Source organism: Mustela nivalis (assembly GCF_964662115.1).
Source record: "Mustela nivalis genome assembly, chromosome: 9".
NCBI lineage: Eukaryota > Metazoa > Chordata > Mammalia > Carnivora > Mustelidae > Mustela > Mustela nivalis.
Window position 1 is genome coordinate 107,490,744 of NC_139028.1, and position 13,297 is coordinate 107,504,040.

The 13,297-nt window shown below is 49.7% G+C and overlaps 1 protein-coding gene across 1 annotated transcript; it reads right to left on the reverse strand.

Moving 5' to 3' along the window:
- Positions 1-8,160: 8,160 nt before the first annotated feature.
- TIMM10 (translocase of inner mitochondrial membrane 10) lies at positions 8,161-11,000 on the reverse strand. Its single transcript, XM_082747990.1, has 3 exons — positions 10,770-11,000; positions 10,228-10,343; positions 8,161-8,598 (listed from the first exon to the last, which is right to left on the reverse strand). Exons 2-3 carry the CDS (start codon positions 10,296-10,298, stop codon positions 8,397-8,399), a joined length of 273 nt encoding a protein of 90 aa, XP_082604116.1. The 5' UTR covers positions 10,299-10,343; positions 10,770-11,000; the 3' UTR covers positions 8,161-8,396.
- Between the last annotated feature and the right edge of the window lie 2,297 nt (positions 11,001-13,297).

Below are 13,297 nucleotides of genomic sequence, written 5' to 3' on the forward strand. Positions count from 1 at the left end.
AGGGAGAGGCAGGCTTCCCGCTGAGCAGGGAGCTCAATGTGGAGCTTGATCCCTGGGCCCTGGGATCATGCCCTGAGCAGAGGGCAGACCCTTAATGACTGAGCCACCCAGGAGCCCCTGACCTTCATATCTACTGCACTCCTCCCTCATGACTCACCTCAAGTTTTACCTTTCTCTGGAAGCTGTCTGGTCTCCTAGGCTGGGTTTGGGGCCCTGCCCACATACTCCCCAAAACACTAGTCTAATCTCCACTGAAGCCCTCACAGTAAACTTGACTCATTGGTTTAGTTGCCTGCCTCCTCCCCACGAGCTGCAAATCTCTTGGGGGCCACAACCATGTGGTGGAGATAGGTCTGCCGCTATCCCGGCACCAGGCATGGAACGAACCTCTGGTAGACATCTGATGAATACAGGAAAGGGTGGTGGGGCCTGAAGCTGAAAGAGTCAGCTGGGGTCGGTCTGGAATGACCTCTGCGAGGCCAAGGACTTCCAGGGCTGTGAGATGGCCCAAAGGAGCTCCTGGATTGTCTTGTCTTGTCTCTTTTTTCTTTTCCTTTTAAGGATGGTGATGGATGTGGTTGAGTTTACCTAATGAGTGTGCTTAATGAAAGGAGAATATATTGGAAAGGACAGAGAACTTAGGACAGTTTAAAGACCTTAAAGCCACTGTAATAGTTCAGATGGGGGGGATAAAAAAAAAGGGCAAAGACCTAAGATACACTTCTCTATCAGACTTGATAGGATTTCTCAGCCCACTCCCTGCCCCCAAAAGTAATGCCTTCCTAAACTCCATCTCCCTGACACCCCCCTCAATCATATAGGATCTCCTGCTGGTGCAGCCTGCTTCAAGGCTGGGCCGACAGCAGCGTCCGCTGCGGAGTCCTGATCCTGACTCTGAAGAGCTGAAGAGCTGTGCGATTTTGCCCAAGGCATGCACGCTGCTGAGCCTCGCTCTTCTAGTCTGTTAGGTGCTGGAAATAATGGTATACAGTTCACTATGTCAGAACTTACTTCTTCTGTGTAATAAATCATTATTATAAACTTTTGCATGAAGAATGTAAATAAAATGGTGCAGCCGCTTTGGAAAAACAGGCTGGTAGTTCCTCACATAGTTAGCATAGAGCTACCCCATGACCCAGCAAATTCCACTTGTAGGAATATACCCCAGAGAACTGAGAACAGCCATAGACAGAGAAATTTGGACACAAGCGTTCGCAGCAGCGTTATTCGGAATAGCCATAGAGTGCAAGCACCCAACCATTCATGGGTCGGTGGATAAACAAAATGTGTGTGTGCTCATCTCCAGTGTAATTGTATTTGGTCATAGCAATTCATGTTGTGCCCACATGGGAGAAACACTGCTCAGTGAAAGAAGCCAGACACAAAAAGCCGCATACTGTGTGACTGCATGTATATGAAATGCCCACAACAGGCAGAGCCTCTGAGACAGAAGTGGATTTGTGGTTGCCAGGAACTGGAGGTGGGAAAATGGGAAGTGATGGCTGGTGGGTGTGAAGTTTCTTCTTGGGGCAACGAAAATGTGCAATTAGACAGGGGTGATGGTTGTACGACTCTCTGAATATACTAAAATCCACCGAATTTTACACTAAACTACTTTGAAGATTATGCAAAAAATTTTGTAATTTTTAAAAAGAGAAGGGGGCGCCTGACTGGTTGCATTGGTGGGAGCATAGGACTCTCGATCTTGGGGTTGTGAGTTAGAGCCCCAGTTCAGTGTAGAGATTACATTAAAAAATAAATACAAATCTTTAAAATATTCAATTTGGGATGCCTGGGCAGCTCAGTCAGTTAGGCTCAAATCATAATCCTGGGGGGTCCTGGGATCGAGTCCTGCATTGGGGTCCCTATTCGGTGAGGAGCCTGCTTTTCCCTCTGCCCGTCCCCCTGCTTATGGGCTGTCTCTCTCATGCTCTCACACTCTCTTAAATAAATAAATGAAATCTTTTAAAAAATAAAATATTTAATTTTATGATATGCGAATTTATATCTCAAACACACACACACCTCCACATGTTTCGGGCACTAGGGATTCGATGGTGAGTAGGATACAGACCTTACCCTCAGAATGCAAAGTCCAATGGGACAGAGGTATAGAGGAATTGAGTGATTACACAGGTGGTGTAATTGCATCCAAAGGAGGTGCTAAGGAAGAGAGACAGAGGGTGCCATGCGAACATCTCACTGAGGAGGGGATCTGATCGAGACCAGAGGTCAGCGTGCTTGTAGTCTGATCTGAAGACAGCTTCCCATGCTGAATCAGTAGGATTTATCAGCCCACCAAGAGGAGGACACAGTGCACATGGAGGTCCTATGGCAAGAGGATGCCAGAGGCAGTCAGCCTGCTGAATGAGGGCCAGAATGGATGAAGCCGCAGAATGAGGGGACTGTGGTGTGAGGATGCAGCTGGAGAGATCCAGCTATGTTGGATCTTCTAAAATAGTCAGAGGGGGGCACCTGGTTGGCTCAGTTGGGAGGTCAAGTGCCACACTTAATCTAGGGGCTCTGAATTTGAGCCCCATGTTGGGAAGAGAGATTACTTAAAAATTTTTTTTAAATCTTTTTAAAATGAGAAATGCCCAATAATGACCACAAAGGACCTTCTTCTCCCCTAGCCCCCTTCTGCTCCGTTGTTGCCTGTGTCAGTAAAAGTGCCACCTGCCACCTGGCCGCTTAAGCCACAAAACTGGAGTTACCCGACTTGCTCCTTGCCTCATCTTCCACATCCAATCTACTAGAGGGCCTATGGACCCTATTGTTAAAGATGTCTCGTCTTCGTCCACAGTCATCCTGAAGCTGGGTTATCAGCAGCTACACCTGCACTCCCGCACCCTTTCAATCTGGCTTTTTTTTTTTTTTAAGGTTTTATTTTTAAGTCATCTCTACACCCAACATGGGGCTCAAACTCACAGCCCCCAGATCAAGAGCCACATGCTCCACCAACTGAGCCAGCCAGGCGCCCCTCTCAAGCTGGCCTGATTCCACCTGTGCACATGACCCCATGGTCCAGTCAGAATGATCTTCTGGAAACAGGGATTTGATCAGACTCCTCCCCCACAAGCTTCCCATGACCCTTGGGCGAATATTCAAACTCCCGACAATGACCCCAGGTTCGTCTGGGCCCCACCTGCAGCCCCAGCCTCCCTTCTGTTCTCTCTCTTCTCTGTGCTTTCACCATGGTGACCTCTCCATGCCCATTAACACCCCATGTTCTCCCATCTCAAGTTTCTCCTGGGCCTGGAACATTCCCCTGCCCGAGTCTATCTAACTAATCCTTCAGATTATGGCTTAATGGTCCCTTCCTGGGGGAAGAAGTCTCCCTGCCGGATTCCAGCAATAAATCCCCTTGCTATGTGATCTATGTGTCTGAGTTTCCTTTTGAGGAGACTCATCAAGATGTGTGTTTCGTCTAATGGACTGTGTGTGCCGGAGGGCGGGGACCCTCCTGGCACTTAACACAGAACCTACCACTACCTGCCCCCTGCCGGCCAAATTCTACTCATCCTTCAAATCTCACTTACCTACCCCGTTCTGGGAGACATCCTTCTCTGAGCACCCAGACTTGGGAACACATTCCTCTCTATAGCTCCAGAACATCTCCTGTGGCACTTACCACAACTGCCAAAGCAACTGACGTTAGTATATCTCCCCATTCAGTTTTTTAATCTTGTTTCTCTTTGTCCCAACACTTAAAACAATGCTCATCACAAAACTCCCCTCTGGTCAGCCCACAAACATTTTGATGACAATCCCTAAAATTGTATGCAAAACTCTATGTGCATGTACATATTTCTAAAGAACCACCCATGGCATCTCTTGGAGTTTCATGAGGGGTTTGAGACCTAAAAGCAGTTAAAAACCTCTCCCCAGGAACTGAAAACGCTCTCTCCTTCAAAACAGCACTGCTAGCCCAGACTTCTACTATGCAGAACTGTCCCCACTAGCATATATGTTCCAAGAGGACAGGGATCTTTATGTTTTGTACAGTGATGTGTCCCAAATGCCTGGAATCAGGGCCTGGCCCATGCTGGGTCGAGGTGTAGAAAAGACCAGAATCTCCAACTACTATAGTAGTTGTAAGATCTGTCCAGGTGTTGGTTAGAGATGGTTACATAACAAATTATCCTGCAACGTAATAGCTTCAAACGACATTCATTATCTTGGTTTCTGTAGGTCAGACTCAGGGTGCAGCTCAGAGGGGTCCTCTGCTTCCAAGGTGGCTGGCAGAGCTGGGAAGGGTCAGCAGGGGCTGCGGTCATCTGGAGAGGCAGAAGCAATCACGGGGCTGTCGGTGGGACTGAGTTCCTCGCGGGTTCGAGGCTGCTCTCAGTTCCTTCTGCACAGGCCCCTTCAAAGGGCCACTCACAAGATGTAAGCTTGCTTCCTCGTGGTAAGCAAGAGGAGAGATACCACTAACAAGATGGCCATTCCTATCTCTTGTACCTTAACCTCGGAAGGGGCATCCTGTCGCCTCTGCTGTGGTGTTTCTTAGAAGCAAGTCTGTAGCTCTAGTGCACACCCAGGGGAAGCAGACTGTACCAAGAACGCCTGGCTGTGGGCAGGACCACCGGGAGCCACCTAGCGCCCGCCTATCCCTCGACATCGACATGTTTTCTCATCTAGCGTCTGGCTCACCTGAAAGCCCAGGGCAGGTTAGGACCAAATGCCTACTGGCCAAGCAGAGGATGAGGAAAGAAATCAGCTGTGGGAGTTTCACTGCTCTTCCTTGGCCACTCCCAAGCAGAAATGGAGGCTGACTGATACTTTAAACTTTCAAAAGAAGTCAAATGCAGGGGCACCGGGGTGGCTCAGTGGTTAAGCGTCTGCCTTTGGCCCGGATCATGATCCCCGGGTCCTGGGATGGAGCCCCACATGGAGCTTCCTGCTTCTCCCTCTTCCATTCCTCCTGCTAGTGCTCCCTCTCTCATTCTTTCACTGTCAAATAAATGAATCTTTAAAAAAAAAAAAAAAAAGTCAAATCCAGATTTTTGAGACATTTCCTGATTTTAAAAATGATAACCAAGCAAAAATACATTAGGATTAGGAGTTTTGGACTCCGATCTGTGGCAGAAAGAGCCTAACCTAACCTGCCACCCGTATGTGTGCCCCACCTCTCCTGTACCCCCTCCAGCTCCCCACAATATTCATGAGAGCCGGGACAGAGCAAATGCACTTTGGATACCTTCTGTGGCTCTTTGCATGGAGCAGCCAATAATGAATATTGTTGAATGAAGTATGAAATTGCTGACGTGTACCTCTTGAGAGAGCATGCCCCCCAGCCCCCGAATTCTAGAGCAACAGTTAAAAGTGGGCTCTGCTGTCTGAATAAGCTGGACCCCTGCCTCTGTCCCTTGCCTGCTGCGTGACCTTCAGCAAGTTAACTACCTTTTCAGAGTTCAGCTTCTTCATCTGCTAAGTGAGAATAACCGTAGCCGCCTGCAAGTTGTTACAAGGATTAACCGAAGTGATACACTTCTTAGCACACCAGGCAACTGAACAGCTGTTCTCACGGGCTCCCTGGCACCTCTCCCCTTCCCTGGTACCTCCCGCCATCTTCCACTACCCACCCAGCGGGCAGCCGGGAGAGCAGATCTTTCGCTGCCAGGGTTTACATCCTCCAACGCTCTGCTGCTGCCCTCGGCAGGAGAAGATCCAAACTCCTTAACGCAGCTTCTCAAGGCTCTTTTGGAGCTCTGCCTGCCCAGCCCCCAAGGCTCATCTCTCACCACCACCTCCCTTCACACTCGGCACTCCAGGCACACTGAAGCTGTTTCTTGAACGCTCCACACTTTCTGCCACTTCAAAGCCTTTGCAAGTACTATTCCCTCCAGCTGGAACCTCTTCTCTCCGCTCCTACCACCCCTTCTAGATGTTCCCGCTATGCGCTCTCAGAATTTTTGATGTTCCTTGCTAAACCCGCGGGCAGGCACCGCATCTAGCTCTCTCACCCCTCCCCTCTCCCTCTCAGGACGCCTGCACGGAACTGGCAAGCGGGCATTTGTGGAATTGCCCGCTGCCAGGCTGCTCCTGCGAGCAGACAGCGCCACCTGTCGACCCACGCTTGCACTTCGGTACTAGAAAGGAGCCTTTGCCTTCTGCCTGCCACTAAGGTCAGTGCACACGGCTTAAGTTTGCCCAAGGTCTTCTCACACCAAACTCAGCAGTAACAAACAAACACACAAGCTAACATTACCGAGCACTTAATCCGACAGAGGCAGGCACTTTCCTAAGTGTTGCAGTTATGAACACTTTCCATTTTCACACCATTCATTCAAGGAGGTGAGTACCACGATTACCATGTTATGGATGGGGAAACTGAGGCACACGGCAGGTAAATGTCTCACCCATGATCACACAGCTAGAAAATTCCACCACAGGCAGTCTAGCTTGGGCCTGCACCTTCCCCCCCCCCCAAGATTGTATTTATTTATTTGGCAGAAATCACAAGTAGGCAAAGAGGCAGGCAGAGAGAGAAGTGGAAGCAGGTTCCCTACTGAGCAGAGAGCCTGAAGCGGGGCTTGATCCCAGGACCCTGGGATCACGACCTGAGCCGAAGGCAGAGGCTTTAACCCACTGAGCCACCCAGGCACCCCCCACCCTTTTTTCTTTTAAACAGAGGGAGAGAGAGGTGAAGGAAGGAGCAGAGGGAGAATCCTAAGCGGACTCCTCCAAAGCCTCCCTTCCCCCCCACCCCCACACATGGTCCAAGGCAGGGCTTGACCTCTTGACCTCACAACCCTAAGATTGTGACCTGAGCTAAAATCAAGAATCAAGAGTCAGACGCTCAGCTGAATGAACCACCCGAGTCCCTTGGCCTGCACTTCTAAGCTCCAAACTCAACTGCATCTAGTGCATCCTTTACCCGATGCCCAGTGACCTGGTGAGGTTCTGTCCCCAACACCCACCTCTCTGCTATGAAGGCACTACTGCCACGGTGGCACTGACATCAACCAAAATCCTACCTGGAGGGAGTGAACCACACGTTCTGAAAGGCGCACAGCTCTCCAGGACACTCAGGAACTTGAGGCAGTGGTCTCCTCAGGGAGACAGGTCTCTCGTGAGACCTCTGACAAGCAGCCAGGGCTCTGGGCCTCCACTGTCTAATAGGGCCTTTTAGCCCAGCTGAGTGGATTAGATCAGACTCTTCCCCCCAACTGAGGCGTTTTATCTGCATGCATTACATCCAGAGAAAAAGAATCCCTCCCGTGTGTTTTCATCTTGTTTCTCCACGGGCCACAACACCAGCTGAGACTGTCAATACAATGAAACCAAACTGGCAGGACAGAAGAGATTATTCGACCATTTTCCTAGATCTTTGAGCTGTACATCAAATCTGGGGCTGATCCCGCCACACTTGTTTAACCTGCCCATGAGGGTCACAAGCCTCTGTGATCATCAGTGATCTCAGATTCACCAAGGTAACCATGCTTCATCTTCACAGAAACCAGACGAGGTCTCTGGGCATGGCCTAATAAGAACCTGGTGTTTGCCTCTCTTTTCAGCATTAACGCTCTTGCGAACATCTGTCAAGACATCCGTGTGCACCATTATGGCAGCCCAGGAAGATGGCGGAAAGAGCTGGATGGGATATTGTATGAAGAGTGAGGAGGCAGTCCCTGATTCAGGTGAACGGTGAACGGCAGCATTTTCGCTCAGTCCCCTCCCTGAATCACTCACACCACACATGAAGCTGGCTTCGATACTGCCACTTAGAACCCAGGCGCTGGCTACTTCCTTCCCAAATCTTCCTTCCCATCGCCTGTGCACTCGCTCCTCTATTCCCTCACATCTGGAAAAATGCCTGCCTGACTCCATTTAAATTTTAGGTTGCTATTTAAACACGTGTATACAGCTCCTATCTACAGAGCACTTCCTAAGTCCCAGTCATTATTCCACATGCTGGACACATATTTAACCATTTAATCCTCGCCCCAGCCCTGTGATTATTCCCATTCCACAGACGAGGAAGCTAAAGCACAGTAAAGTGACATGTTCAGGGTCACACAGAAGCGGCTGCCCTGGGATAGAACCCAGAACATGGCAGCAGCCTATGCTTTGAAACACATGAGACTCCCTCTGCTGGTAGAGGCTGCGGCTGCCGCCTCTGCTCACAAGTGCCAGGCACACTGCTTTGCGTGTAGCTGGTGTCAACAAACCTGTTTTAATATATATATACACACACACATACACGTACATAGATAGTCACATCGCAGTGTGACAAATACCCCTCTTCAGCTCTACCATACTCTGGGCTCCTGGAGGCTCTCCCGAGGGAGCCGAGGCCCAGCAGTCTTCATAGCCGACACCCAATAGGGGCACTTTTATTGGACAAGTGGGAAGGGGCAGGGCACACCGTGGGGTGTACACTGTCTGGGGCTTCACACAGGCCCGGAGCTCTGCTGCACCCTCTTCATCAGCTCTTCATCCTGCATAGACAACTCTGTCAGCTTCTTGCCCATCCGCTCGTGGATGTCCAGGTACTTGGAGACACAGCGGTCCAGGCACACAGACTCGCCCTTGGACAGTTCTGCTTCCTTGTAGTGGGGAGGCACGCACTTCCGGTGGCAGGCACTGGTCATTCTGGGCAGGGAGGAAGGGCAAAGTCAGGTCAGCAGCATCCGGAGGCATACCAGGATCTCTTCATCATTCCTGTCCTGCTTTGCTGATTTCATCTCCCAGGAAGGCAGTGTAAAATCCTCAGTTCGCATCTCAACCATATTAAAGTGTCCTTGAGAATGCTCGCCTATCTGAGCCCAGGTTTATTTAAATAGGAACCATTAGTTGAGTACTGGCTATGTTCCAGGCATCATGCTAAGTGCTTGACACGGCTTGTCATGCAGTCGTTACAATAACCCTATGACGTAGGCACAATCATTATCCCCATTTTACAGATAAGAAAATCATAGCTTGGAGAGCCTCAGGACCATGTAAAGCCGGGATACGAACCCCCAGGGTCTGACCTCACAGCTTACATTTTTAAATTATTTAAAATATTTGGAAGTGGGGTGTCTGGGTGGCTCGGTCATTGGGCATCTGCCTTCGGCTCAGGTCATGGTCTCAGCATCCTAGGATCAAGTCCCATATCGGGCTGGGGAGCCTTCTTCTCCCTCTCCAGCACCCCTGTGCTTGTGTTACCCACTGTCACTATCTATCATAAATAAAAATCTTTTTTAAAAATGTCTGGAAGTATTCTAATATATAGACTCCAAGATAAACCATCAACAGAAAATACCAGGAGGCTTAAGGCAATAAAAACGGCAAACAGGTGTGGACTATTTACTCTGTGTTGGGCTTAATACTAAGAGCTTGTCATACGTTTCTACACGTAACATCTACAATGTCTCCACAAGGTAGGTACCATTACTATGTCCATTTTATTTATTTTTAGAAAGATTTATTATTATTTATTTCTTTGACAGGGAGCGAGAAAACATGTGCAGGGCCATGAGTGTGTCGGTGCACAGGGAAGAGGCAGAGGGAGAATCTCAAGAAGGTTCCCTGATGAGCGCAGAACGCACAGCGGGGCTTGATCCTGCGATCCTAAGATCACAACGTGCACTGAACAACCAACAGAGCCACCCAGGGGTCCCTACCTCCATTTTATAGCTGGGAAAGCCACCAAACGGTCCAAGTAACCTGCCCTAGGCCAAACCAAGAGTGACTAGACCAGTTACAATTTGTTCCCAAATCTGCCAAATGGTTGAGGGCACTAGCTTGGAGTTGGACTGAGGTACTGGTCCTGATATTGCTACTGACCAGCTGTGCGCCCTGGGGAAGTTACTTAACCTCTAAAAGCCTCAGTGTCCTCACCTTAGAATGGGACAACTAAAACTGACCCAGTGGATCACTTTGAAGCTTAAAAAAGTTTAAGGCATGCAAACTGCTCAGCATGGGCCTGAGGTGGAGTAAAAACTTAAGAAGTGTTAACTACTAAGTGGGCTATGTGCTTTTTGGCACAAAGGCAAACGCTCAACTGTTCCTGGAACCCGGCCAGAGCTTGATCTGGTGCTTCTCTTCCTGCTCAGCTACTTGCTCACCAACTGCATCCCAATCTAGATGTCCAACTTGTTCTAGTGACCCCATACTGCATCTGCACTAGCCCTCAGCCAGGAGGAGTGCAGGTGCGGGCGGGTACCCTCCGAAAGGCAGCCCAGAGAGGATGACCTAGGATCATTCTCAAAGACGAGGGAGCGCACTGTGGGTCCTTACCTGTTGTACATATCAGCCATCATCTCTACCTCCAGCTCCGCAGCCAGCTGCTGGGCCCGGAGCGGATCCATCTCAGCCCTGCACCGTGGAAGAGAGCTCCTTCTCGCCTTCTGGTCCTGGGAGCAGACACCACACCGTCAGCTTCCACCCGGCCCGTTCCATTTCCCATCCCAAGGGGGTGGAGGATGCGGAGGAATCGTAAGACATGCGGCTGGCACCGGTCACTGACCTCAGTGCGCTCAACCACCCCATCTCACAGACGTGGAAACTGAGGCCCAGAAAGGGAACACTGCCTAGCCCAAGGTCACATGTCAGTGGAGCGGCTGGAAATCGTGCCCTGGCGGCCCAGTGCCTCCTGGTCACTTCTACGCAGGAGAAAATCCAGAGACCGGGGAGGAACCCTAAACCGCGGACCTGAACCTCCAGGGCCCCGGGAATTCGACAACACGCGGAGCTAAGATGCAAAGGTCCCGGTCTAGGGTCTGCACCTCTGAAATGGCGGCGCCATCATCAGGGTCACCTTGAGGAGAGAGGTCACTTACCACGGCCCGCGGTCTGTCACAATGCCCGCAGTGTCCCCAACTTCGGGCAAACACTCGAAACTCACCGCGCGACCAGGTAGGCTAAGGCGGAAGCACGTGGGTCACTTCCGGGAGGGAAGTCCCGCCTCCTCCATGATAGGACTCGCTTCCGGAATGAAGTACCAAAGAGGCGGACGGGCAATCGGCTACCATAGAGAGGGAGCCGCCGGCCGTGGCTGAAGACAAAGGCGGCTTGCATGTGCTAGAGAGGACGCCAAAATACCATAGAGGCTTGGGCGGAGTGCAGAGCGCCTGCAGCCTGGCTGTCAAGTTCCCCGGGTGATCGCGGAGAGATTGGAGTTTAACGGCTTTGTAGGAAGGGGTAGAGGGCGGAGCTCGGTGAACCCCGCTCCCACCGCTGGAGAGTTCACGCCCCAGCGCAAACCGGCGCGGAGATGGAGGGACTCCCCCTAGGAGCAGTTCTGTTTGTGCTGCGAATTAAGGTCACCTGGGACGCTTTAAAATATCCCGATGTTCGTACTTTATTTCATACCAATTAAAGAGTAATACCCAGGCATCCGTCAATGTTTCAGTCCCTTAGGTGATTTCTTTGTGCAGCCAGGTTTGAGAGCCAGTGCTCCCGGGGACTGTGCATATACAGGGGCATGTAGGTCCTAAGCTTTCCCTGGGGTTGCAGAGAAGCGAGGCACGGTTCCTGCTCACAGAAAAACGAGATACGTATAGTCCGTTTTATGCAGCTGCTTCCGTTAGACGCCCTGGACCATAAAGAGATGGATAGGAGTGATTCTGGCTGCCACAAGAGCTAACTTAGTGTGTCTGAGCGAGGGAGGAAGAAAGTACTTGGGAACTCTTTTCATCTTACCAGACTTCATGTGTTCCTCGATCTGCACCCCTGCACCACAAAAACCCACGCCAATCCTTTGATTTTTCAAGGGATTTCCCGGTAAACGAGGTTTAAGACATGTAAATTTATGGTGCAAGTATACATGCCCATTGGCGAAGGTGGGCTGGCTGGTCACTATATGCTTTCCTAATTGCCCAAGAAAGTCAGGATTTTAAATTCTGGCGCTTATTTCTGCTCTAAAGACTCATCTTTCTCAAGCCCTGTGCCCCCAGACTATACAATTAAGGTAGGGGTGCCTGGGTGGCTCAGTTAGTTAGGCATGGGGCTGTCGATTTTCCACTCTGGTCATGATCTCAGTGTGGTGAGACAGAGTCCTGCCTTGGCTCCCGCTCAGTGCAGAATCCCCTTGAGATTCTCTCCCTCTCCCTCCCCCTCTGCCCCTTCCTGAGCGTGCACTTGAGCTCATTTTCTCTCTCTCTCCCAAATAAATAAATAAAATCTGGAAAAAAGGTATAGCAGGGGCCCCTGGCTGGCTCAGTAGAGCACACAACTCTTGATCCACAACCCCCAACCTCTTCCTGAATTTGAGTGCCACATTAGGTATAGAGGTTTCTTAAAAATCTTTTCTCAGGGGTGCCTGGTGGCTCAGTCCTTAAACTTCTCCCTTCTGCTCAGGCCAGGGCTCCCTGCTCAGCAGGAAGTCAGCTTCTCCTTCCCCCACTCTCCCTGCTTATAGTCCCTCTGTCACTGTCTCTGTCAAATAAAATCTTAAAAAAAAAAACAAAAACCTTTTCTCAATAAAATTAAGGTATAACATTTTGACTAAAATACATGAAACTTAAGCTTAAATTTTTTTTAAACTTAACTTTAATTTAAAAATATATATTCAGGGGCGCCTGGGTGGCTCAGTGGGTTAAAGCCTCTGCCTTCAGCTCAGGTCTTGATCCCAGGGACCTGGGATTGGGCCCCGCATAGGGCTCTCTGCTCAGCAGGGAGCCTGCTTCCCCCTCTCTCTGCCTGCCTCTCTGCCTACTTGTGATCTCTGACTGTCAAATAAATAAATCAATAAAATTTTAAAATATATTATATATATATATTCATTCTTATAACCACCACTCAGATCAAAATACAATCTATTTCCAACACCCTCAAAAGTTATCTTGGGTTCCTTCCCAGTCATTACCCCTGCTCCCAAAGTTAACCACTATTCTGACTTCTATTGCCATCAGTTAGTTTTCACTACTCCTGAACTTCATGTAAATGGAGTTATACATTAGTTGCTGGTTTGTGGCTGACTTCTTTAGCTCAATGTACTATCCATAAGGTTTCATCTATGTTGTTGTGTGTATCTGTCATTCATTCTTTTTTTTTTTAAGATTTTATTTATCAGAGAGAGAGTGGGGGAGAGAGCGAGCACAGGCAGACAGAATGGCAGGCAGAGGCAGAGGGAGAAGCAGGCTCCCTGCCGAGCAAGGAGCCCGATGTGGGACTTGATCCCAGGACACTGGGATCATGACCTGAGCCGAAGGCAGCTGCTTAACCAACTGAGCCACCCAGGCGTCCCTGTCATTCATTCTTTTTTATTGCTGTCTAGTGTTTGTATGAATAAGTCACAATTCATTTATCATTTCACCTGTTGATAGATTTTTGGATTGTTTCCAGTTTGGGGCTATTATGGCAATGC